The 24527-nt window shown below is 42.5% G+C and overlaps 1 protein-coding gene across 1 annotated transcript; it reads right to left on the bottom strand.

The window, feature by feature from the left end:
• Positions 1–1357: 1357 nt before the first annotated feature.
• Positions 1358–24294, bottom strand: OTULINL (OTU deubiquitinase with linear linkage specificity like; the record flags this gene model as incomplete). The annotated part of the gene is made up of 8 exons (XM_084202299.1): positions 1358–1689; positions 2836–3108; positions 5228–5356; positions 6163–6312; positions 8415–8506; positions 8611–8642; positions 8751–8910; positions 24201–24294. 8 exons carry the CDS (start codon positions 24292–24294, stop codon positions 1510–1512), a joined length of 1110 nt encoding a protein of 369 aa, XP_084058425.1. The 3' UTR covers positions 1358–1509.
• Between the last annotated feature and the right edge of the window lie 233 nt (positions 24295–24527).

The following is a 24527-nucleotide window of genomic DNA, read 5'->3' as shown; positions in this document are numbered from 1 at the left end:
ATATATATATATACATATACACACAAATAAAAGGAGCATAAGGGATAAAATAGCTTTTCTTTACACAAAGGAACTGAGCACATGCCACTGACTCCAAGCATTACCATGAAGATACTTCATGCAACTGCTTTGGCTCCTGCAGGCCTTGTTCCCATTTCTGCTACTGGCTCGCATTTTATCCAGCAGGTTTAATAAAACAAATCTGCCTGTCCCTCTGTATCTCCAGGATAAGGAAAGGAGAGGCTTGTTTCTTAATAAATCCCACCCTCTTCAATACAACCATTAGCCTGTGACACTGTAAGCTTTTCACAAATATTTTGAGAGATCTAATACTTCTTCAAGTTAAGGACCCTTATTTTGAAATAATCAAAACACATTGATTCTTTTAGAAAACAGGACTGAGCAAAATGTTCCATGTAGGAAGGTAAATCTCATTTACTTGTCCTGGACAGACTTCTTCAAATCCAGAGGTCTAAATTAAATATAGGAATCTTAGGCAAGGAGATTAACACATAATCAGAGGATAAAACATATATGCAACACTGCTGAATTCATATAATGCATAAAAAATTCATATTTTCTGAAAATGCAGTGTTTTGGCCTGTATTCCATGCAAAGCTTTCTCAGATGAATTGCAAAGGAAATCTGGGCAGGTAATGTTGAAATAAGCTCTTTGAGGATCTGCAAGTTGACCAAAGCCATATGCAGCCACTGGCTGTGACTCTGCTGGGTGTTACCTATTAACGTTGCCCTTTTTACCTTGGAGAAGGCAATGTACTATACTCACTTGCACAGGAGATCTTCCACTCATCTGGCACAATATTTCTCTGCGTTGATTCTCCCCCTGTGTAACAGTTCTTTCCCTTCAGGGAGCACCACAGGGTACAGACAGCTCCATTTTCCATGTCTGAAGTTAAGTGCAACCTGCTGCTGCTTGCTCTGCCCATCCCTGGAGAGAGGTGCTCTGGCAACAAGGGAAGCCAAGTGGATTTCAAGCAGCCATGCAGAGGCCCCAGTTTATATCCTCCCATCTCAAGTCAATGCAAGTTAAATAGCATGGAATATAGACTGTGGAATCCTTCCTCTGTGAGTCATCCTCCCTAGCTAGAGACAGACAGGAGTAGGGAAAGGCAGTCATTGCTTTAGGCACTTGAGTTTAACCCATCCATGGATGTCAGAGTAAACCCTCAGGCTAGCAATGGAAAACCCAGGATAACCTTTGCCTTCGTTGTCAGGCAGTCCAATATTTTTTTTGTCTGACAACCCTCAGACATCATGGTTTTTTGCCCCAGACAGTATAGCAATATAGTTTATGTTTTTTATGGCTGACTGATGGTGAACTGAGCTGCAATGGGAAAGCAAAATGTTTACACAATAAACCCATAAACCATTTTGTAATCATTAATGAGCATTCTTAAGATTTTACTGCTGCTGATTAGAAACCTAATTCACTGGAACTGGTCATTCACTATACTAGACAAAGGGAAAAAAAAAAAAGTCACTGATCCTTCACGTTCTGAAAAGGGGGATGTGATAGTAGCGGTCATCCTCAGTCAGGAGAGAAATCTCATTCCATTCCCTTCGGTATTCATCCGGATAATTAACTTGAAATTCCTCTGTATTAAACCTATGCAGTCTGTAAACTCGTATCTTTACTTCAAGTAAGTATCCAAGAAGAAACAGTTCAACCTAAAAATGAAAGAAATCTGTAAGACATTTATTTCTAGGCTTCAAAAACTAAACTGAAGATAATCCAAGTTAAGGCAGGTCATTTAGCTTCAAAACAGTAGACAAGGAATAAAAGGGGCCCTTTTCCTAGTGGAGTAAAAACATTAAAGGTTTGAGGTATTCCCAACAGTCCTTCCACTTCTCTTTTGCATGTAGAAACATTTTTTCTCTGCCTGACATCATACTTTACCTGCTCCCAAACCAGCTCACACAGCTGACTGGGGAGCAAGAAAGGAATAGCTCTTATCAAGACTGATACACCCTGAAAAAATGGGAAGCCTGCCACCTTGTGATCACTTGCTACATACAGAAAACATTACAGCGAAAGCAAAAAGTTTCTTGGTACTTCACATATATGAAACTGGAGAACTGGCATCTTCATTGATACTTCTTGCAATGGATTGCTTAATCAGGAAAAAAAAAGGTTGGGGAAAAGTTCATATCCTTGGACATAGCCAGACAGAGCAGAACTCTGTCCAGTTATAATCAAACTGCTCCTAAATATTGACTGACTGCATATCCTTGGACATAGCCAGACAGAGCAGAACTTTGTCCAGTTATAATCAAACTGCTCCTAAATCTGACTGCATCACGTAACAATTACCTTGATAACTGAAATTAATTTTAAAAATAATTGCAGCCATTGGAAAGTGAAACCATTTGCAGAGTGGCAGTGCGGAGTTTCTATATCAGCACTGAACTTCTCACTGACTATAAAACAGGAAACAAAAACCTTAACATATAAAGGTGATTAGTAGAGTTCTTATTACCTACTCTTAATAGACATTACATCTCATGAGAACCAAAGGGTGGGAAGAGTGATACTACACGATTTGGCATAGTGGAACAGATAGGAAAAGCAAAACAACAGGTGAAAACAGCATCATCTTAAACTATTTTACATATCAAAGTTATTATTCTAAACTATGTCTTACTGATAACCTGTAGCATTTATTTTTGGTCCACTCTTACTGCAGTATCCTCAGTCCACTTCCCCACATCTCAAAGGAAAAAAAAGGGCCAGCTATCATGGATGATGTATAATATAATCACCTAATTACCAAGAAGATGGAGTAAGTTTTGTGATTTTTTCATCTATATCCTCACCTGGTCTAAGCAAAGAGAGTCTCCTATGGAGTTCAGATGATTCATCATGAAACTCAGAGGATCAGATGAAGAATCACGAGCAAAGAGAAGGCTAAAAAGGTTGTGTACAGGTTCGTCCCTGCACTTTATCTTCTCATGGGCTTCAACAACTTCATAGAGCATGATGAATTTTATGGCCTCATATAGTTTGTATTCCTTGCTTTCATCAGAAAATAGTGTATTACACATGCTTCCTCTTTCTTCATGATCTCTTGTAGCACTTATTTCAGCCCACTGGAAAGCACACAGAAGAAGAATATTATCAAAATTATTAAGAATTCTATTTAACACAAAAGATTGCAAAACAGGAACAGAAGCCTGGTCTAAGTGTAAAGCAGCTATTAATCAACAGAGCCCAGGCACAGCAGCATTTGCAGGCAGCAGCCCCCAGTCTGATCAAGGCCAATGGTTTGAGGCACAACAAGGCCAAGTGCTGGGCCCTGCCTGGGTGACAATAACCCCAGGCTGTGCTACAGGCGGGGGGCAGTGGCTGGAAAGTGGCTCAGAGGAAAGGAGGGGAAAAGTGGGTGCGCTGGTCAACAGCAGCTGAACAGGAGCCAGCTTGTGCCCAAGTGGCCAAGAAGGCCATGGCATCCTGGCCTGTACTAGCAATAGTGTGGCCAGCAGGAGCAGGGCAGTGATTGTCCCCCTGCACTCAGCACTGGTGAGGGCACACCTCAAATCCTGTGTTCACTTTTTGTCCCTCTCTATGAAAAGGATATTGAGGTGCTGGAGTGTGTCCAGAGAAGATCAGTGGAGCTGGTGGAGCACAAGTCTGATGAGGAGCAGCTGAGGAAGCTGGGGTTGTTTAGCCTGGAGAAAACAAGGCTGAAGGGGAAATCTTATCACACTCTACAACTATCTAAAAGGAGGGTGTAGCCAGGTGGGGAGTTGGTCTTTTCTCCCAGCTAACATGTCACAGAATAAGAGGAAAACACCTGAAGTTTTGCCAGAGGAGATTTTGATTGGATACTAGGAGAAAATTCTTCATGAAAAGTGTTGTCAAGCATTGGAACGGGCAGTCCAGGGATGTGGTTGAGTCACTGTCCCTGGAGATTTTTAAAAGTATAAATGTAGCAGTTGTGGACATGCTTTAGTGCTGGGTAAATGGTTGGACTTAATGATCTTAAAGGTCTTTTCCAAACTAAATGATTCGATGATCATGGAGGTGGGAAAGCAGCAAAGAACACTGTTAGTAAAAATAGGCAAAAATCCATCTCACTGGCCAAACATCATCTGGGAGCTATATCTCATGCCCAGTAATGGCACAAGGCATCACAGAGTTGCTCTGAAACAATTTGTTAATTGTAAGGATTTATTAATTCTTTTAGCTTGAAATTTTTTTCTTAAAAATGCAGATTAAATGCTTCATGCACTAACATCAGCTAACAAGCTAAAAATGAAAGCCATATAACCCAACACTGGGAAATGCAAAGAGCAACCAGAACAAAATGATAACTGCACATAACAACTACCAGGCCCATCTCAAGAAGATGCAGCCGTCACTTTGGAACAGCAAGGGTGCAGGCAAGGGACCAAATCATCGATATTAATCCCCTCTTTTTCTTTCTAATGCTTTGTTTCTAGAGCTTAAATTAGTCTGTTTGGGGTTTTGATTTGTTTTTTTTTTCAAATTAACGACTACTATCACTGCAGATGCACAGAAACCCCAGAGGAGCTCAAGAAATGTTCAAGGTCTTGACAGACCAACTCTTTATCTCTCTTTCAGAAGGCTTTGGGGCTACTAAATCTCCCCATGATTTAAATATGTATTATATCAAATAAGAATATTATAATATAATTCTTATATTAAATAAGAATTATAGTCCTGGGTTGGCGATGATGGCAATCTGGCAATGCTGAGCAGAGGGGGCAGTGAGGCTGACAGGTCTTTGCAATCAAGTGCAAGCTTACAGAGAGAAATTATAGCAAAAATGGATAATTAAAACATTTAATGGGGATAGAAGCAAAGAAAATACAATCGTTTTAGGAGAAGATGCATTGTTTATTTACTCCTTTCCAGCTGGAGACGGAATCTAGAAGCATCTCATACACCATGTTTACTTTTAATCAAAATGATGAGATACTTCAGGAGCCAATTGATGGCAAAGACTAGCTGTGGGGATGGTGGCCTCCCTCACTTGCAGGGAACTTCTGAGTCCTTGGCCTAGTGGATCACCAAAACCTGGATTCCCCTGCAGGAGAAGTGATGGCCTTCCCAGCAACTCAGCAGTGTGAACCTGGGAGGGAGGCTGGCTGCCCCACAAATATGTAACCAGGAGAAGTTCCTTAACTCTGTCTGCACCCATTTCTCAAGGCTTTTATTCCTCCCAACCATTTCCTAGATACTCACGTTTGTCTTTAAGGCCTCCATACATTTGCGCAATTTCCCAAAGGCATTGGGACCCGTGTATCTTTCTGGCCCAAAACTGTATTGCTGAATCCAGTTACAACCTTGAGAATACAAAAGCTTTTCAGGGAGCTGGGGAAAAAACAAAAGGCAAGCTAATCATAACCATAACAAGAAGCAGAGTATAAGGTTATATAAACTTGTCTACATACAATTTATGATGTGGTTCTATCAGCTGTTTGTACAGTTCAAACAACAAAATAAATGGACCTCAAAATACAAATGCTATGAAGGAGGATCCACTTAACTGCCAAGTCCTTAAGAAACTTTTAAAACAGGACCAGCCAAAAAAAAAAAAAAAAAAAAAAAAAAAAAGAAAATATGCTTTCAGCAAAATATATAACCCACACTCTGGAAAAGCTGGATACTTCCAAATTCAGTGAGGTATTTAGGATTACAGAGACCTTCCAGTCTGCACACAAATCTCTACAGGCAAAAGCTACAGATCCCACCTCCCTGTCACTATCTCCTGATAAAGCTCCTGGAGCTCAGGGCAGGATATCAAGATATCTGCTGCTACAGCAACACAGCAGCTCCCAAGTGAGCCACTGAACTTTGCATGGATGTGGATGGGGAGGATGCAAATAACCTGTTGTGTTAAGGGAGTGACATCTAGCAGGGTAGCAGTAACATTCATCCATCCACTTTTACTTTTCTTTTTTTATTTTACATCATTTAGACTCATGTTCACATTGGTATATTTAGATTAGGGAGTTTTTGCAATTAAATATAGTTCAATGGGTTTGAAAAACTTCTCTTTGAATTCTGATAATGATTCTCCACTTTGACAGCCAGCGTACCACTTTTCACATTGAACAAAACTTCCTTCTGCTGTGCATGGATAGCTAAAATGTGTTCATTTAGGAAATTAATTTTACCTTCAATATATCTCTTTCCTTCATCCATGAAGGAAAAGGAATGCCTTGGCTGAATATCTGAAAAAGCACCGCTCTTATTACACTGTAGTTGTCTCTCCTGACTTGTCTCAGGTATTTGATATGAGAGCTCCTAAACAATTCTTCATATGCCTAGAAAGAAACCAAGAAAAATTAGCAAAAAAATATTAAACCTTGGAAAAAACACAATGTCGTTTGAAGTCCAATTCCAAACTACTTATAAGAGGGAGCTAGGGAAACAAAAGAGTATATTTTTTAAGATTTATATACACAGAAATGTTAAATACCACGTTTTTGTAAACACCTTAGACTGGCACTGCCCATTAAGAGTGATTCTGCATTCCTTCCAAACCCAGCAACTCGTTCAAGTCTCTGCACTGTTGCTACTGTAAACATTCACATGGTCAACCAAATTAGAGCAGATCAGCACAGATTTAACCTCAACCATTTTAACAATTTGCACTGACATGTGAGATGCAGCAGCAAAAGGGCAGTTTTCTCCAGTATATAGAGAAAACTCCTTTTGGCAAAAAACATCTCCTTACATTGACCTGAATCCATCGTGCAACACTGACCTGAGGCAGAGCAGATCTGGCAGCTCTGTGCTGAAGTGGACAGCCCTTGGTCCAGATACACACCCTGCATTACCACTGGCTGCCATCTGAGCAATAAACTGGCAGAGAATTAGGGAGAGGACAAGTCCCACAGGCTCCATCACTTCCAGTTTGCTACCTGAAGGGGGCAGCAGGATGGTCTCAATTCCTCATCCTCGGTTTATCTTGGTTACTCCCTCACCCCAACCCCCCACCACTTCTCAGCTGCACTCTATCCCCTTACCCTTAGTGTATCAGCTGAGATAGTAAGCCTATTAAACTCTTTCTGCTGAGGGAGTTTCCTGCTGCTTCAGCAAGCTTGAGGGCCTCAGAGAAGCCTCTTTCTACATGACTTGCTTTATCAGCTCACCACCTAGATGTACCACATCCAAAAGGAGACAGGAGCCAGCACAAAAGAGGAAGAGGGACTGCTGAGCTAGGACAAGAAGAGAAAGACGGAGAGACAAGACAAACATGGGATTGTTCCTTTTGGGAACAGTAAGCATGATATGCTGGATCTCACAAGACCTCATCCTAAAATGTGCTCCTTACCATGGCAACTTCTACATGATGCAACCAGACATCCACTGACTGCTCCATATACAGGACTCTCCTTTTCAGGTCTGGTCTTCCAGAAGGCTTATAGATTTTCTGAAAGGCTTTTTGCCCAGTATGGGCTTGCAAATTTATTAGAAGTTTTGCTATCTTTTGTTACTTGCTCCTCCAAATTGTTTTTGGCCTCGTGTGTTGTTCTGTGAACTCTTGGCACTGCTGTGTTCCTGCATTTAACATGGCAAAACTGGATCTTTTCTCTGTTCACCACTTAAACGTAACTCCAGCTTTTTGAAAACTATCTTTTTTTTGCTACAACCCCTTTATGCTACTGTTTATCCTTATCAGCTTCTTTTCACCCTTTAAGTCCTTCTTGGTATGCATTTGCTCTGAGATTCCAATACCACGACCTAAAGCCAATACATGTCAAATGCACCAGTGCAGTTGAACTCCCTGTCTTGCCAGCAGCACCCTGGGCAGGGAAGACACTGGCACAGAAACACCTGGGCTGGGTTGCAGAGCTGGAGTAGAGGGACTGTGCCCAAAGGCATGGGATGGCCACCATGCAGCACCCCAGCTACATGCCTGCTGGGCAGCACCCAAGCTGGCACAGGTTAGATGCCAGCTCCTGCCCTGCCTGCCATCAGCTGCAGCTGATGATACTGGAGAGGGGAAGCATGGACTGCCAAGCATGGACTGTCAGAACTTGGAAGAGAAATAGATGTGGTGCTTCCTTCCTCCCTGGAGTAAGAGTTTTTACCTTAAATCAAAGGCTGGCCAAGTGACAGCGCCTAAGACCACATTATTTGGGCTTTAGCACTGGGGATGATTTTTCCTGTTAAGGTTGCTGGTGCTAGAAGACGGAATTTAGAATATATACACAAGACTAAAACCTGACCTACATTTTGACCTGCACTGCTTCACTCTTTATTTAGACCCATGTTCATGCTGTCCCGTTTGCTTTTCATTTGACTAGCCAGTGCAGCAGGCTTTGATAGCTGCTGCAGCTGTTTGTGCTGAGTGTGCTACTCCTTTCCCAGGTGCTGGTTCTCCCCTGTCCTCATGCAGAGATTAAAATTTAACTCTTACCTCCCTCATCTGTTTGGCCTGCTTTGTTTCTCCTTTCCATTCTCTTGCACTGTAACCAAGTAGATCAACTTCTGGCAGCACACTGAGATTCCCTAAATAAGGATTGATTCACAGATTAGTTACGTTCAGCTGTTGTGCATTTAAAGGGAAGTTGTGAGGGCCATTAATGAATGTGGAGTGACAACAAAAATCTTACTTATGAGTTGCCTCTGAAGGTAGTTGCTCCACCTGAAACACAAATGATAGAACACGTGTCAACAAGGAGGTGTTGAAGGTCAGTATTTACTGAAATAAGCAACAGTGTGGAAGATTAAAGTCTGCCTAATAAAAACGTACCGTTTCAGCAGCTGTGCTAAAAAGCTGTATAGCCTTCTACAATACCAAAAAAGAGCGGTGAGGAAGGACATGCTTAACATTAGCTGCACTCTCACTTTTTGCCACATGAGACACAGGGATTCTTTGCTGGCAGTTTTCCAGGACCACACCTCATGCCTTCCTAAAATAGGGATCAAAAGAGAGAGAAGAAAAATCTCATCACTATTTTGAAGTACTTGTTTCTCTTTGTTTTCTTGCAAAAAGAAAGATCATCCAAACATGGTATCACTTCTAATGAAACACAAAACATGACATGTAAAAGATTAAAATATTTTACTTAATAGACATAATTTATACACTTAGTTTTTCAAGTTTCTAGGGGCGTGGGTGCACATAGTTCACATTTCCACACTCTCCTGCATGCAGTGAAGGCTATATATATAGTTACAATGGAGTCACAGGAAGACTGGTATCAAACACACTGCTCAATAACAAAAAAACCCCAAAATTGTTAATTTCTTTACTTCAGGATGTGCTGATCTTGAGACCTGTACTGTCATTATTTTGTCTCTAAGTCATGATTTTAAAGACCAGGGGTTGTAGGACTTACTTGTAGTCAACAAATGGGCCATATAAGGCAATATTAGCTGACTAAGCATCATATGACTGCCTGGGGAATTAAAGGAATGTTCCTGCCTCAATTTGGGTAAGTTTAGGGTCAATTTAAAACTCCAGAGAAAGATCCTCCTCAGGGATTTGGTAGAAAGCTCAGGAGATCATCACAGAGAGGCTACACACTTACTTCACAGATATAAACAAGGACAAGATTCTGTCACTCCTCTGGCATTGTAGACAAGGTTAGGAAAGATTATGGTTGTCTATTTTTGATAAGAAGACCTCCAAGTGAGAGAGGGCCTGGAGACTGAACAGTTGACAAAGGATGTATCTGCTCCTTAAGTAAGAAATTTGTCCTCTGGAAGAAATTTGAATATAGGAAATTCCCAGAGCTCATGATGAACAGCTGCTCTGTTATTAATTTATTTTTGATTTAGTACAAAACCTTAAAAGAACTAAACTTTTTATAGAGGCATCCACAGAGAAGGTTGAAAAGATCCTTCTCCAGGGAGTCTACAGGGGGGATTACTCATTCCACATAGTTTTATGTCAGCTGAACTTCTGCCCCTCCTGGCTTTGACAGGAAATTTAAGAGGGGCTTAAGTTTTCCAAGTAAGTTAAGCACATGCACTGTGGACAACAATCCAGTCAAAGAGTTACATATCAATTCCAACCTTAGCAACAAGATAAATAGTGATGCACTCACTTTTTACGAGCACTGTTGCATATATACACAGAGCACTGCTGATACTTAGCCTTTCCCAATATTCTGTTGTTTGAAGAAGTTTTATTACAAGATTTTGTATGCAAGTCACCTGGTGGTGAGACCCAGACCTTGACTCTCCTGTGAACTAAAGGCAGGTTAAGAGCTGTAAATGAAAAGGTGTCCATAAATTTTAAGTAATCAGAGGTGGGGTTGCAGTGCTAGTTCTGAAGCTCCAGAAAACTCCAGTTTATTACTGATGCCAAGTAACGACAACAAAACATCAGCTGTAAGGTTTGGAAATGGAAAACTTCATAGAAAAACCAGACACTCCCACTTACAGCTCACACGCACATATAAACACACTCCCACTTCCTCCTGAGGGACACTGGTAGGCACGTTCTCAATAAGCACACAAACTTCTACCTAAAGAAATGACAATCCCAGCAGAATCAAGCAACTGCAATTTTTTCTCTCTCTCCTTTAAGATAAAGGCATCAGCATTGGAAAAAAAACTCCATGGAGTTTGAATAACTGATTCTTCGGTCCACTAGAATGGAATCTGATGGCTCAGAGATGTTCAGCCCATGGATCAGTGGGTATTCTGGATTTACACTGTTGTGTGCAAACCAATGATGATTGAAATGAACACCAGTTTAAATATACAATATCAAAGGAAAGTTGCAACAGACTTTAATTTAATTCTGGAAAAGGGCTGTATGGTCCACTCCCACATTTGATTCTGAACAAACTGGCTCTATAAAAAAATCAAGAGCTAGTCCATCTGTTAAAATTACATACTTTACATTTTGGAGAACCAAGAAATACACGTGAATGCAAAATTTCTTCCCTTACCCCTCTTTACAGGCAGAAAGATGACAGCTCCACATTAGTTTTTAAACTGAATCATGCAATCTTTTGAAAAAGTTTTTGATGGTAATAATCTTGAAAAAACCTCAGGCTGCTGGAGTTCAACAATCTCTCTTTCAATGCCTATGGTTAACAGGTGCTTGAGCAACTGCTCTTCAAGGAGTGCTGGAAAGCACAGGGTTACTGGTTTCCATAAGAAACACAAATCAGTGTTAGAGAACGTGAGATAACCAAATAATGCTTCCCATTTTTATTCAACATGAGTAGTTCCCTAGAAGAAAGCCTAATGGGCAATGGAAAAACCTGCAAACAAGTGATTTTGAGTATTTTTGCTACACTTGTATTGCAGCATACCTTGGACTTCATTAACTTTCACTCCTGTCATTGGAAAGCTGCTGTTCGAAGAGCACTCTGTGATTCAGTTAATACTTTTGGTGCTTATGTCACACTTAGAAATTAATTACATTTTTTATTCAAGTAAATGACATTTAGAAGTAGCAGTTGGATCACAAAGTGCTGCTGGTAAAAATACATCATGAGCATAAATTAAAGAAGGCAGTAGCTTAAAATAGATATTGCCACCCCCCTCCCTGCACCTTTCAGAAATCAACGAGCAATTAAATTAATAGTACATTAGTGGGTGGAGTAAAATAACCACAGATCTTTTTAAACCAAATCCATTCCCTGGGATATGGGCACAATTCATCCTGTTCCTCAGGAGGCAGTGACAGGAGCAGTTGGTGCTGTGACCAGCTGCTGGGCTTCCATCTTCTTGAAGACTGACTGTGACCGAGCATCAGCAGGACAGGGAGGCCTGCCTCTTCTGCCATGCAGAAATTTGGAAGAACAGAGGCTGAAGAGCGCTGGAATTGATCAGGAGCTGATAGCAGTGTTTATCTTACAGAGCAGGCAGTACACCATGTTTTCTTTTCATGCCACATCAGCTTCCTGCTAGTGCCAAGCCTTAAGTTTTTACCCCCTGCAAAGCCAGCAGGAGAGACACACAGAGGGAAAAATCCAACAAAAAAGGCCAGAAAAAAAGATAAGTAAGAGACATCTGCAACATTTGTTTCATTCTCAAGTAACTCAAGAAGAATCTCTAAAGTATTTGCTTCACATTTGACTCCCTCACAACTTTTTTTGGAGGCTGCCACCTTAAATATGCATAGTTGATGAAATGCAAAATGTCAGAGATCAGCTTGGGAGCTAGGAGACAGCACTGTATACATTACTGAACACCCCAGCATGTCTGATGGAGCAATCACCCTTTACTGTTTTTCTCCATACCATTAACAAGGCCATCAGGAAGATAACAGAGCATCTTCCCAAATTAAAACATGTCAGAATGATTTCTTTTTGGGACTTTACTCTTCACGGTCTTTTTGGTACTGAAAGCAGGACATAGCACTTGTCACCATAAAGTGGCCAGGTTTCATTTTCCCATCACACAAAATTATGTTCCTAATTCCCAAAAAGCAAGTATACCCTCATTCAAAGAGGGGGGCAGAATGTGGGTTGCCTCTGTGCCAGCCCTTACGCTGCCCCACCTGAACCACTCCTTCTCCCTCCTCTGTTGGATGCAGAGCTAGAAAGGGAGACCCCTCAACTGAGACATGCAAAGCTTGGCACGGAGGTCCAAGTCTGCCTGTGTTCAAGGTGTGCATGCAGTTCTCTTCACGTTGTTGCACATTGCTGCTTTTCAGATTATACACCATCAGCACCAAGGTATGTTACAGAAAAGGCTAAGTCCCTCTTTTAAGTGATAACAAACACACTTACCCTCATAGAACCGGCTCAAGCCTGATGGACATGTGTACATAGACCTCAATTGAATGAGCCAAGAGGGAGACACAGAAAAATTATTAATTATACAAATTCAATACCTACAAAAGATTACATCACATTAGAGTCTAGAAGAGAGAAATATGCCTTTTTAAGTGGTGCCAAGAGATTACAAATTCTTTGATTTCCCAGTTTATTATCAGCACCACAGGAAAAAAAAATACTGAAAACAGATCAAACACATACCAAGATATGTGAGAAGCACTGCTTAATTCAGTAACTATTTCATTACAAACCCCTTCCTTTACAGAATAAAGCAATGTCAACTTTTTAAGAAACATTCATGTGTTCTAACAAACAGGAAAGATGAGGATCTCTCCTTGGTATAATAAGGAAAAGAAAATAATTTACAAACAAAGATAGTAATCGTCAATGACTTATCACAAATTCAACCATGTCTGCTGATCAGATACCTTCTAATCAAAAAAACCAAAACACAAATGAGAATGCCAGCCCCAAACCACAAGCAGAATCACATAATTATCTAGAAAACAGAATAGTTTTGGTAACACTGAGGCCCATCAGTTGCAAGAAAGGTTTTATTTACACAAATCTTCTGCATAGGGCTTTCCCAAGTGCCCTCTTAGCTCCCTCGGTCTTTTTTTTTTTCAGAAAAATACAGAGAATATAGAGCTGGCAGCCTTCTTCAGACTCCCTGATCATCAGCAGGAACTCCCAGTGTTAATGCATCTATCCAGTTGTGACACAACTTATTCCCACTGTGCAGCAACAACCATAATGTGTTCTTACCTACTGGGCGATTATCTAAATTATACCCAACTAGAATTACCTTTACAAAACCAATTTCAGCTATATAATCAAGATATTAATGCATGCCTTAGCCTGCACATGCCATTTTCTCTCTACAAATGCCTACAAGAACAAAAGGAAAGTTCAATTCTTCATTTCCTGTACAATTTAGCTTCCTTTTTAAGGCACAGGGTGCTTCATCCAAGATGAATAATGCTTAGCCCCGCTTCCATTTAAGTAAGAAAAATCATGACAGAAGCCTTCTGAGAATTTACAGTCCAGAATACTGGATGAGAAACACATGAAGAGCACTTCATGCCATTTAAAAAAACATGAAGCTCTCTAAAACTCTTATTCTTATTTTTAAAAAATGAAAAAATGAAATAACATCCTTTTAAAGAAGGAGCCTATGAAATATCTGCTACTGTTTTTTTCTTAATGTGGAAAAAAATCTGTTCCCATTCAGAATTGCTATTTAATGCCTGAACACTTCAAACAGAACTTACGTAAATGCACTAAATCTATTATTTGAAAGAAGCCCACTCTAAGAATTCTCATTCTGCCTGCTGCAGAGTTGGATGTTGAGTCACCCCTAATGCCACTCATGGTTGTTTCTCAATTCTCAAAATGCTTTTCTTTTTTTTTCTTTGCCATGCTGAATCCAAACTGACAGAATAAAATACTTTCCTCCTGACCATCCTAAATATAAATACCTTGGGCTTTTACGTTGATATGTCTAGATAACTGAAACTTGGTTAGGGGGAAAAAAGAAGTCTTACTTAGCAATAACAGTAATTTTCCTCCCCCTGATCTCTAAATCTTCTTTGCTAGAAAGCACAAGACTTGCACCAACCATCCCACCCTCCAAAGATGCACAGTCATTAGGTGGCTGGGGATACCACAGGCAGCATTCCTCCTGGTCTCTCCAGGCAGAGGTCCAGTGGCAGCTGCCCCACTCCTGGGGTTTCACTTCCAGCGTAGGAAGTGCCCCTGGCTCTGCCGGGATGCTTTGTAAGCACACAATGCAGGACAGTCCAAGAAATTTGATGCTATCTGTTTTGGGTTTTTTTTGATAAAAAGTTAACTGATATCCAGGAAAACAGCAGGATCAAGTACCGATGACAAGCAAAAAAATCAATTCTTCTGAGCTTGTTTACTGTCCAAGGAGAAAGCCAGCCCCATCTCACCAAACTACATCCATGTTGCTCATCATTCCCATCTCTGTACTGGGTCTGACTGCTGCACCCCACACAGATTTTGTGTCTTGCCTTCAGAGCATGGCCCTCTCCTGAGTGCACTTGATTCTGTGTGCAGACGATGCAGAGCTGTGCATTTTTCACATGGATTAGTAATTACATATAATTTATGATTAATAATCACAAATGATTCATATCTCCTGGTGGTGCACCGGATCACAAAGCCTATGCTTCCTCAGCAGGTATGTGCAGAGGTTATTCCAGCAGTGTTTCACTTGTGTCTTGCCCTCTTTTCTAGATCAATTAGAAACACAAAGCAAGGCCAAAGAAAGCAAAATATCAAAGCCATCACTCTGAATGCAAATGGCAGAAATAGGTCTTGCATCTCTTCCCCTCTGCCTCTCAGTGTCCAGTCTGACAAAAGCCAAAACTTCAGCTTTATTCTGCAGAGCTCATGGTACTTGTATGGAAGCAGCTGGAGTGTTTAAAGCCCGCTCTTTCCTCATCATCTCAGGGCAGCACTTCCAAACTGGCATATTTTGTGTGCCTTTTTGGGAGAGTGCATTACCAGGCACTTCTGGCCTAAAATATTACACAAAAAAAAAGCATACTGAAAGGTAAAATTGACTGCATCAAGACAGCAACTGAAATTTAAGTTATCGCTCAGGTTAATAACAAAGTCATATCCAACAGAAACATTTCATAAAAATGTGATTCAAGAACTCAGAATATTCTGTGCAAGAGCCTTCTACTTGTAAAAGCACATTATTAATAGTATTAGTACTGTCATGCATAATAATATCACTGTCAATATTGTCATTGCTAATGCACAGTTGGTATTTTTACAGACATTTGGATGCAAGAGAAGTTTCAAGCAAAGCACTCCAGACATCAGTTGCAGGGATCAATAGACCACAGCTCCCTCACACCTCTGCACTTGCTCAAACTGCCTAAAAACCAGACAGTCATGTGGCAAGGACTAAACAAAATACTAATCATGCACTCCTGTAAAATACAGTTAAATGTGACCTTGCATATTGAGCTCTTTTTGAGGGCCTGGCACTTGGCAGAGGCATGACTTACTTTCACTTGTAAAGTAAGAAAATTAAATATAGGGTCCTGGATAGTTTCTGACATGGAACCCCCCAGTATAATTTTTAAAGTTCTTCATTTATATGAAACCCCTTATTTTTAAGGCCTCTGGCAAGAAGGTCACAGCTGAAATTCACATGCAGGAAATGACCCAAAATGCAACCACAATTGAAGGACAATAAACATATCTCCAAGCTGCTCACAGACAAGCCCCTGGCATGGTGCTGAGCTCAGAGCAAAACTGGGGAAAATAGGTAGGGCTTCTCTTTCTGGTACAGATAGATCTGAACCAAGTATTTAAGTTTTAAAAAGACTGATTTTGCATAAATTTGGTAATTAAAACCTTGCTGACCATTCAGGGGAGGTGATTCTGCCCTCCACTGTGGTGAGACCCCACCTGCAGTACTGCATCCAGCTCTGGGACCCCTGGCATAAGAAGGATGTGGACCTAATGGTGCAAGGTCCATGGAGGAGGCCATGAAGATGATCAGGGGGATGAAGCACCTCTCTTATGAGAACAGACTAAAAGAGCTGAGGTTTTTCAGCCCGAAAGGCTCCTAGAAGACCTTATAGCACCTTCCAGTACCTAAAGGGGCCTACAGGAAAGATGGAGATGGACTTTGTTAAAGGAATTTAGTGACATAAGAAGGGGTCATCCCTTTAGATTGAAAGAAAGCATGCTTAGCTTAGATATTAGGTAGAAAGTCTTCACTGTCAGGCTGGTGAGATACTGGAACAGGCTGCCCGAAGAAGCTGTGGATGTCCCACACCGTAAAGTGTTTAAGGCCAGGTTAGATAGAGTTCTGAGCAACTTGGCCTAGTGAAAGGTGTCCCTGTACATGGCAGGGGGTTGGAACCAGATGGACTGCAAGGTCCATTCCAACCCAAACCATTCTGTGGTTTCCTGGCGGCAGCTGACCTTCAGGCAGTGCCAAGCACTTTGCCTTGGTGCTACTTTGCTGCACAGATACAAGGGCAGGCTTGATGATGGTCAAAGTCTCATGGACACCACATCATATCAAGGCACTAGAGTTTGATGCTAAGGCAGACATTTCTCACTTACATAGCATCATTTCCCCAACATGACTACCCTGCCCTGGAAACATAAATGCTGAACACTTGAAATATGTGCAAAACCTCAGCAAGATACTATGTATGGACAAGGCAGCTGAGATGGGGTCCTGCTGAAGTAGAACTCGCTAAAGGACCAGAGACTGAGCATATACAGCCACATCTTGCCACACCTTTAACCCTCCTCCACCACCACAGAATATGGCTCAAGTAAGACAACATGTCTTCTGCTCAGTCTACAGCACTCTCCTCAGAAAAATGTTTCTTGAAAGAAAAGTGTGGGGAGTACAAGCTTCCTTTTTTGACACATCCCTCTGCACAAGTACATAGTGACATCTGTCCTCACTGGTGACATGGGGGCAGGAGTTAGAGACACACACTTCCTCTCTCTGTCAGGAGCTTCCAGCATGTCCCCATAGGCTAGAGAGAAGCCCCAAGCACTCGGATCTGGATCTGGAAGATGCCAAAAATGCATAGTGTGCAGAGCAGTGAAAAAATAGGAAGAAGCTACAAGCACTGTGTAAGGCTGAAAAGAGACCAAAAGATGCTGACTTCAAAATTTCTCAGAAAATTCATGAAGAAAGCTGTAGAAGTTTAGAAGTATTTTACAATGTTTGCCTTCACTGGGGCCCTCTCAAGAAGTGGAAAATAATCCCCTTATTTCCTTTTTGTCCTCATTTACGCTGGGACATGACTCTCATGGGATTTTTTGTTATGCTTTTATGTTATCAGGCAACAGATAGTCCAATCATGAGTAATATTGCCCATGGAAAAAAAAAATCAAACTTTTCATCAAACAAAACTCTAACACCTCAGAATTGGTACAAGATCCCTAGCAACAAACTCCCCTCCTAAAACTGCCAGTGACTGCTTTTACATTGCTGCAGCTGAAGAAGTGGAACTCCTGTTTTCTATCATAAAACTCTGACCTTTTCACTCATAAGTAGCTGTTTCTCTGTCTTTCTGAAAGGTACAGCATTGTTGTCTGATCCAGAGCACTGCAACCATGCACTGAGGAACTGGCATCTGCTATGCTGGGAATGCCAGCAGTGGAGCACATGGGCAGAGTTCCCTGTTGCTGCTACGCACTGTCATCAGGCCAGCTGCAATAGCCCAGGAGCGAGGAAAGGATGCCCTGTGCTCAGTGGGCCTCCCCAAATTCTACCAAAGCAGAAAACAGATCTTGAAGTGAATGTCAGATGTCAGATAGCAACTCAGATTAAGAGTACTATAACTCTTTTAGAAGTCAGACTGCCATCAAATGCCATTAGAATATGACTTAGGCAGCCCAAAGGTAATTTAAAAAATAATTTCACAGACGAAAACAAGAGGAGATTAAGAATCTCCTTAAGGTAAACCTTATGCCATTCTAATCACACCCAAATTTAGTTATGCAAGTGTAATGAAAGCAGTGTAATTATATTACCTTTTGACTCCTAAACACTGGTTATTCCCTGTTTTTAAAACAAGTAAAACCATAATCATCTCTCCTAGGACAGTCTGGCACCGTGACTCCCACAGTTCAGCTGTGTGGGGTCAGGAGGTTCAGCAGAAGTATTTCTGAAATCTCAAACTCATTTGCCTGGTTACTCATGCAAGATCATACATTTTCAAACATTAAGCTCAAGAAAAACTGCATACATTTTTGAACAACCCTTTCATGTTTGTTGTCTGATCCTTGGTAGATAAGATGTGAAGAGTCAACTGGAAACTGTATCTAAGAAACAAGGTGGACAGAAAGTCTTGATGCTGAATGGGAAATGAACACCACCTAGGCAGGTGGTGGTGTTTTTTTCACTTTAACATATTCCAGACAGGTAAAGTCAAAAAAACCCTTATATCCAAAAATGGCAAAAAATCCCAGAACTACAAAAATTAAATTTTTTAAAATCCCCAAATACAGATACTTATCCATAAAAGCACTTAGATTTAAATGCTGACAAGCATTTTCATGCTGTTTGTCCCCTCCAAAATGAATTCTAACATCCTTCACCTGGTAGTGTTTTACAGAGATACGAAAATGGCATCTTTTCCTCCTACCATAAGGAAACTACCTCAGTTTCTAATCAAATTTTTTGTCCACTAGCAAAGAAATTAAATTCTTAAAGAAGCACACTTCAGTGACTACAAAGAAGCTTTCTTAGCCTGTCATTACTTCCTGTTTCACATATTTTGCCTCTTTGTTTCACCACTTGCTGAAACTGGAGCGGGCCAGAGGACGGAAGTGGGAATAACGGTACTTGCACGTATTAGCAATGGAGCAGGTAGCACCGTGCTAGCTTAAACTCACCCACTGAATACCACAGAAATCTGCTTCTTTCTCCACTGCAAAAATGAAAGTATAAGCTGCATGCAATTTGTACAGCTCCTCCAAAGAGAAAACAAGCTGATTTAGTAAGACAGGCAGTGCAAAATGAGAACTGGGTGAGTAACCATCAAAGCAGAAATGTACCACAGAATGTACAGCAGAAAAGCAAGTTGGTAGGGCATGGTATCCTCAGTCTAGAGGACCACCGCTCCGTGACATCAGAGATCACAGGATCATTTAGGTTGAAAAAAAATTTTAAAAATTAAGCCTAACTGTTAACCGAGCACTTCCAAGCCCACCACTAACCATGTCCCCAAGTGCCACATCCACATGTCTAATAAATATCTCCAGGGACGGTGACTCAACCACTTCCCTGGGCAGCCTGTTCTGATGCCTGAACGCCATTTCAGCAAAGAAATTTTCCCTGATATCTAATCTAAACCTCTCCTGGTATGACTTGTTTCTTGAGAGAATAGACTGACCCCTAACCTAGCTACAACCTCCTTTAGGTAGTTGTAGAGAGCAAAAATGTCAACCCTCACCCTTCTTTTCTCCAGGCTCCAGTTCCCTCTGCTCCTCATGGGACTTGTGCTGCAGACCCTTCACAACCACAGCTGCCCTCCCTTCCCTGGACAGGCTCCAGCCCCTCAATGTCTTTATTGTAGAGAAGGACCCAGAACTGGACACAGGATTTGAGGTGTACCCTCACCAGTGCTGAGCACAGCTGGGCAATCACTGCCGTGCTCCCGCTGGCCACTCTGTTGCTGATAGAGACCGGGATACCCTTGGCTTTCTTGGGCACCCTGGCACACCTGGATCACGTTCAGCCATTCCTGACACCCGGGACCACCTGCAGCCGGCCCCTTCCTGGGTCCTCCTGAATCACACCTGCATATATGAGCCCCTTTTTCCTAAACCTTCACCTTTCTGATAGAAATACAAGCCAGTCTGCAACACGCAAATTCATACTGCACACAGTAAGGGAAAGAAACCCAAAATAATTACCGCTCCCGAAGCAAAGAGCCAAAGCCCGGCGAGTACCCGAGCCGAAAGCGGCTCAAGCTGCTGTTTTACAACCACGATCCCCACGCATGTCGGCGCTAATTCCGCCCTCAGGACACAGCAGTTCCCAGGGCAGCTCAGCCCCGGGCCGCTCCCGGCACTTCCCCTCACGCCCGCGGCCCCACACGGGCGGGGGCACCGCCGGGCGCTCCCGCCGGGACGGCCCCAGGAGCAGCTTTCCGGCTACCGCCGCTCCTGGAAAACGGCCCCCAAAGAGTCAAGTGGAAAATAAAACGGGGGAAAAAATAAAGAAACGGCAAATAAAACCAAACCCTCGCCGCGACTCCGGAGACCCTGCGAGCCCGCCCAGCAGCCCCGCCGCGCCTCACCCGCCGCGCCGCTCTCCTCGGCTGCCCGGGCTCCCAGCCGGCGGCGGAGGCAGCGCCGGCACCGCCCGGGGCGGGGATCCCGCGGGGCCGCCCCGCTCCCGATCCCACCCGGCCGTGCCCGGCAACCGGGAAGGAGGGATAACCCCTGTCAGCGTCTCTCGGCCTGTCTCCCAGCGGAGTTCTCCATTTCCTCAGCAACCCGCGCCGCTCCTCCGCCAGTGAGGTACAGTTTGTGCTCGGGTGTCACACCACGCTCTTTTACATTTTGTAGCAGCATGGAATCATGCCATGGTTCGGCCTGGAAGGGGCCCTAAAGATCATCTAGTTCCAACCCTCTGCCACGGGCAGGGACGCTTCCCACTAGACCAGGTTGCTGAAAGCCCCATCCAGCCTGGCACTGAACTCTTCCAGGGATGGGGTTGCCCGAAACTCTTCTAGGGATTCCAGCTCCCTGAATGGAGACCAACGCCATCATCATCTGTTTGAAATATAGCCATTAAATGTAAACACAACTTAATAACTTTGAAGTTATTGGTTGTTTTTTTGGTTTTTCCCTGTCATTAAATGTTGATTTCCTCTCCAATTCACTCTAACAAGATGGTGTGCATTGACCCAAAAAGAAATTCCCCTTTGCCAAGTACCTTCCCTTATAAAAGACTTTAATGTGTCATTTCTCCCAGAGGTATGTAGAGAATTTGCATAGACTGGTATACTTTCTTTTCTGGTTACACATTAAAGAATAGTATTCTTCCATTTCGTTAAGGACTTTGCAGGATAAACAGAAAGGAATTGTGATGGTCCTAACAAAGACTTAAATCTTTTGCAGAGTTACAAGCAGTTTGCTCCCATACAGAGCCAAGACAAACTTACACAGTCTTCTGTTATTGGATTTTGTTTGGGTTTGTTTGGTTTTCTTCCCCTAAAATACCACAAGATATTAAAGTGATTGAAGATCAAGGCTTTTCATGAAACACTGAAGAGATTTATATCACCTGGCATGAATATCAGATTGTTTCTTCCTCCATCTCAGTTAATCTGGGCAAGGAACAAAATAGGCAAAACCTGCTAAATATTGGTGTGCCAAGCATTCACTTAGTTGCACTTGCAGAAAGTCATAGCCACATTTATCCAAGTAAAATCTAGACTTAAAACCAGCTAAAAATAGCAAAAGTAAACAGTTGACTTAAGAGGCCTAAAGCTGTCAGTTGTGCAAGTAGCACTGTGTGCTGCTCCATCAAAAAATCCATTTGGAAGGAAAATTATTTAAGTGCCACCTCTGTGCCTCTCCACAGCATCGGTTACCTGGTGTTTTCTGTCTGGACTCGCAGATTGTGCTTAATGTAGCTGAGTCTCAGGAGCTGCAGCTGAGAGAGATGCTGCCAAGATATAGCTCACATGGCATCCACCTGCAAAGGCTTGAAGGTGGCTGGAACTAATTTATTTCCATATCCTGTCTGCAGCTATCACATCCTTCAGCTTCCCTTTCCAGCTTTTTTCTTGCCTTGGCCAGGCCAGTGTTGGTGGCAGAAGATGGTTTAGCATTGCAGCTTAATCCAGGTTTGCATCTTTCTACCTTCTCTTAACCTGTGTTAAGATCTTAGGATTTAATTGGTGATTTATCTGTGCAGGCAGGCTTGAAAGTGAATGAATCTGGCTGCTGACTCATCAGAGGAGAGAGAAGAAATGTATGGTACAATGTCTACAGATCAAGCCCTGCATCAGTGAGTCCTTCCCACTTCACAGCTCTCTGCTCTCTCCTCCATGCATTTGCAATCTGGAGCGTGGCCTTGGGCCTCTATGCATGGGAATAAGCCCTGGGACAATCAATCAGTCAATCAATCAATCAGTCAATCAATCAATCAATCAATCAATCAATCAGTCAATCAATCAGTCAGTCAATCAGAGATCACTTACCTGAAACTTCTTGAGAGACTTTTTTAAACTAACACTGTCCACAGTGCCTTTTCTTTCTCCTTAAGCTCTTTCTGGACCTCTTCCCTGAGTCAAGTAGAGGTTTCTAGGACCTTTTTCCATTTGCAGGCTTTGGCAGGAAAATGTTGTCTCTCCTCCTTGTGAGTGAGATGGGACAGCTTCTACCTGCCTCTCTCCTTGGTGTTGGATACATACAGCACTGTAAGACTGAGCCAGGTAACACACAACCCTCCTGCACTGTTGGGCTGGTCTGTGTGTGCTGTTCCTGTTAGATGAATGTGGGTTAGGATAATCCTGGAGAGGGCAAGCAAGATCCAGATCTGAGCTGGGATCAACAGCAGAAATGGAAATAGCAGCTAAGTGGAAGGCAGTTTCTTTCACAGACTCTACAGAATTGGAAACATGCTGCTACAAAGGTTCAGGAAGCTTCAGAAAATGTCAACTTCTCCAAAATATTTCAGAGAATCATAGAACGTTAAGGGCTGGAAGGGGTCTTGAAAAATCATCTAGTCCCACTCCCCCTGCCAGGGATGAGGCATCCACAGCCTTCCTGAGCAACCTGTTCCAGTGCCTCACCACCCTCACAGTAAAGAATTTCTTCCTAATGTCTAACCTAAATTTCCCCTCTTTCACTTTGAACCCAATACCCCTTGTCCTATCACTGTAGTTCCTGAAAAAGAGTCCCTCTCCAGCTTCCCTGCAAGCTCCCTTCAGACACAGGAAGGTTGCTACAAGGTCTGCACACAATCTCCTCCAGGCTGAGCAACCCAAACTTTCTCAGTCTGTCTTCCTGGAGGTGCTCCAGTGCTCTCATCAACTTCGTGGTCCTCCTCTGGACCTGCTCCCACAGAACAATGTAGGGAGACAGAGAAGGCCTTACACAGCCCATGCATTCAGTAGGTTTCAGCAGAAATAATGCATTCTCTGCTTTGCCTCTGAGTAGGCAGCAGCTCTGCAGGGACAATGGGACAGCTCCAGGGAGCTCAGACTGGAGGCAGCCTAAATTGGGTTATCTTCCTCCAGACTTCCTGGTCATGGCATTCTGCATATATTTCTGATACTCAAACAGGACTATGTGCTGATGGAAAAGTTCTACTGCTTAGGGATATTTATGGCATTTTCTTCCTTTAGGGGAGTTTTATGAACTTTCCCACAACATGAACCTCCAGGTTCTTCTGCAGGTCATAGAATTTCCAAGCTGCAACCATGACTGTGACTACCTCCCTCTGTTTGTACCCATGTGAGAGTGCACAGCAATTACAGCAAAAGCTTATACTGAAAGTCATTGCTAAGCAAGTGTGAAGACATTTTAACTGGGTCTGTTTAAACCCACAAATCAGTAGCCAAAGCAACTGCTGTGCTCATCTGCAGGTGGGCAGCAGGATTTTAAAAATGGCACAAAGAATGTAAGCAATTCCAAACGAGTGCTGAGACAAAGGCAACAGCATCCAACCCAGTAAAAGTAAGAAGCCTAGGTGCAGAACTGGTGATAGTTTCCTCCTTCAGTTTTTCAAGCCCATTTTTAAGAGTCAAGAACCATTTCCTTGTTTATCATAACTTATTACAACTACCAAGGTTAGGTAGTCGACACATAGGTAAAAGTAGTACCCGTACAGCTGCAATCAGCAGTACAGGATTTTCTCTAGCTCATCACCAGTTTGTTGACATGCCAAAATGTATATCACAGCAGTAGGAACTTACCCACACTTCTTTCTGAGCTAATTCTGCTTCGGTTTTTGTGTTCAGTGAAGTGGTTTCTGTTCTTGCTGGCCCGTCTGTCATGTTGCCTCTGCATCTCCTCTCCAGAGTATCACCCACAGTTGGATTTCTCTCCCTGGTTGCTTTTTTTCTGGGGTTAGAAAAGGAGTCTCTACAGACTCAGTTTGTCTTCACAGATCAACAAGCTGTGAAAGGATCTGGCTTCCTGTTTCATTTCCGTTAGAGGCTTCAGAGTCACACAGGCTGTCTGTGCTTCTCCATATCCAAGCCACAAGAAAAAAATTGAGCATAACTCAGCTATTTATAAAG

The sequence above is a fragment of the Fringilla coelebs genome (genome assembly GCF_963513975.1).
Source record: "Fringilla coelebs genome assembly, chromosome: 1".
In the NCBI taxonomy this organism is placed as follows: domain Eukaryota; kingdom Metazoa; phylum Chordata; class Aves; order Passeriformes; family Fringillidae; genus Fringilla; species Fringilla coelebs.
The sequence above is the reverse complement of the archived record's forward strand: the minus strand, read 5'-3'. Positions and strand labels throughout refer to the sequence as shown.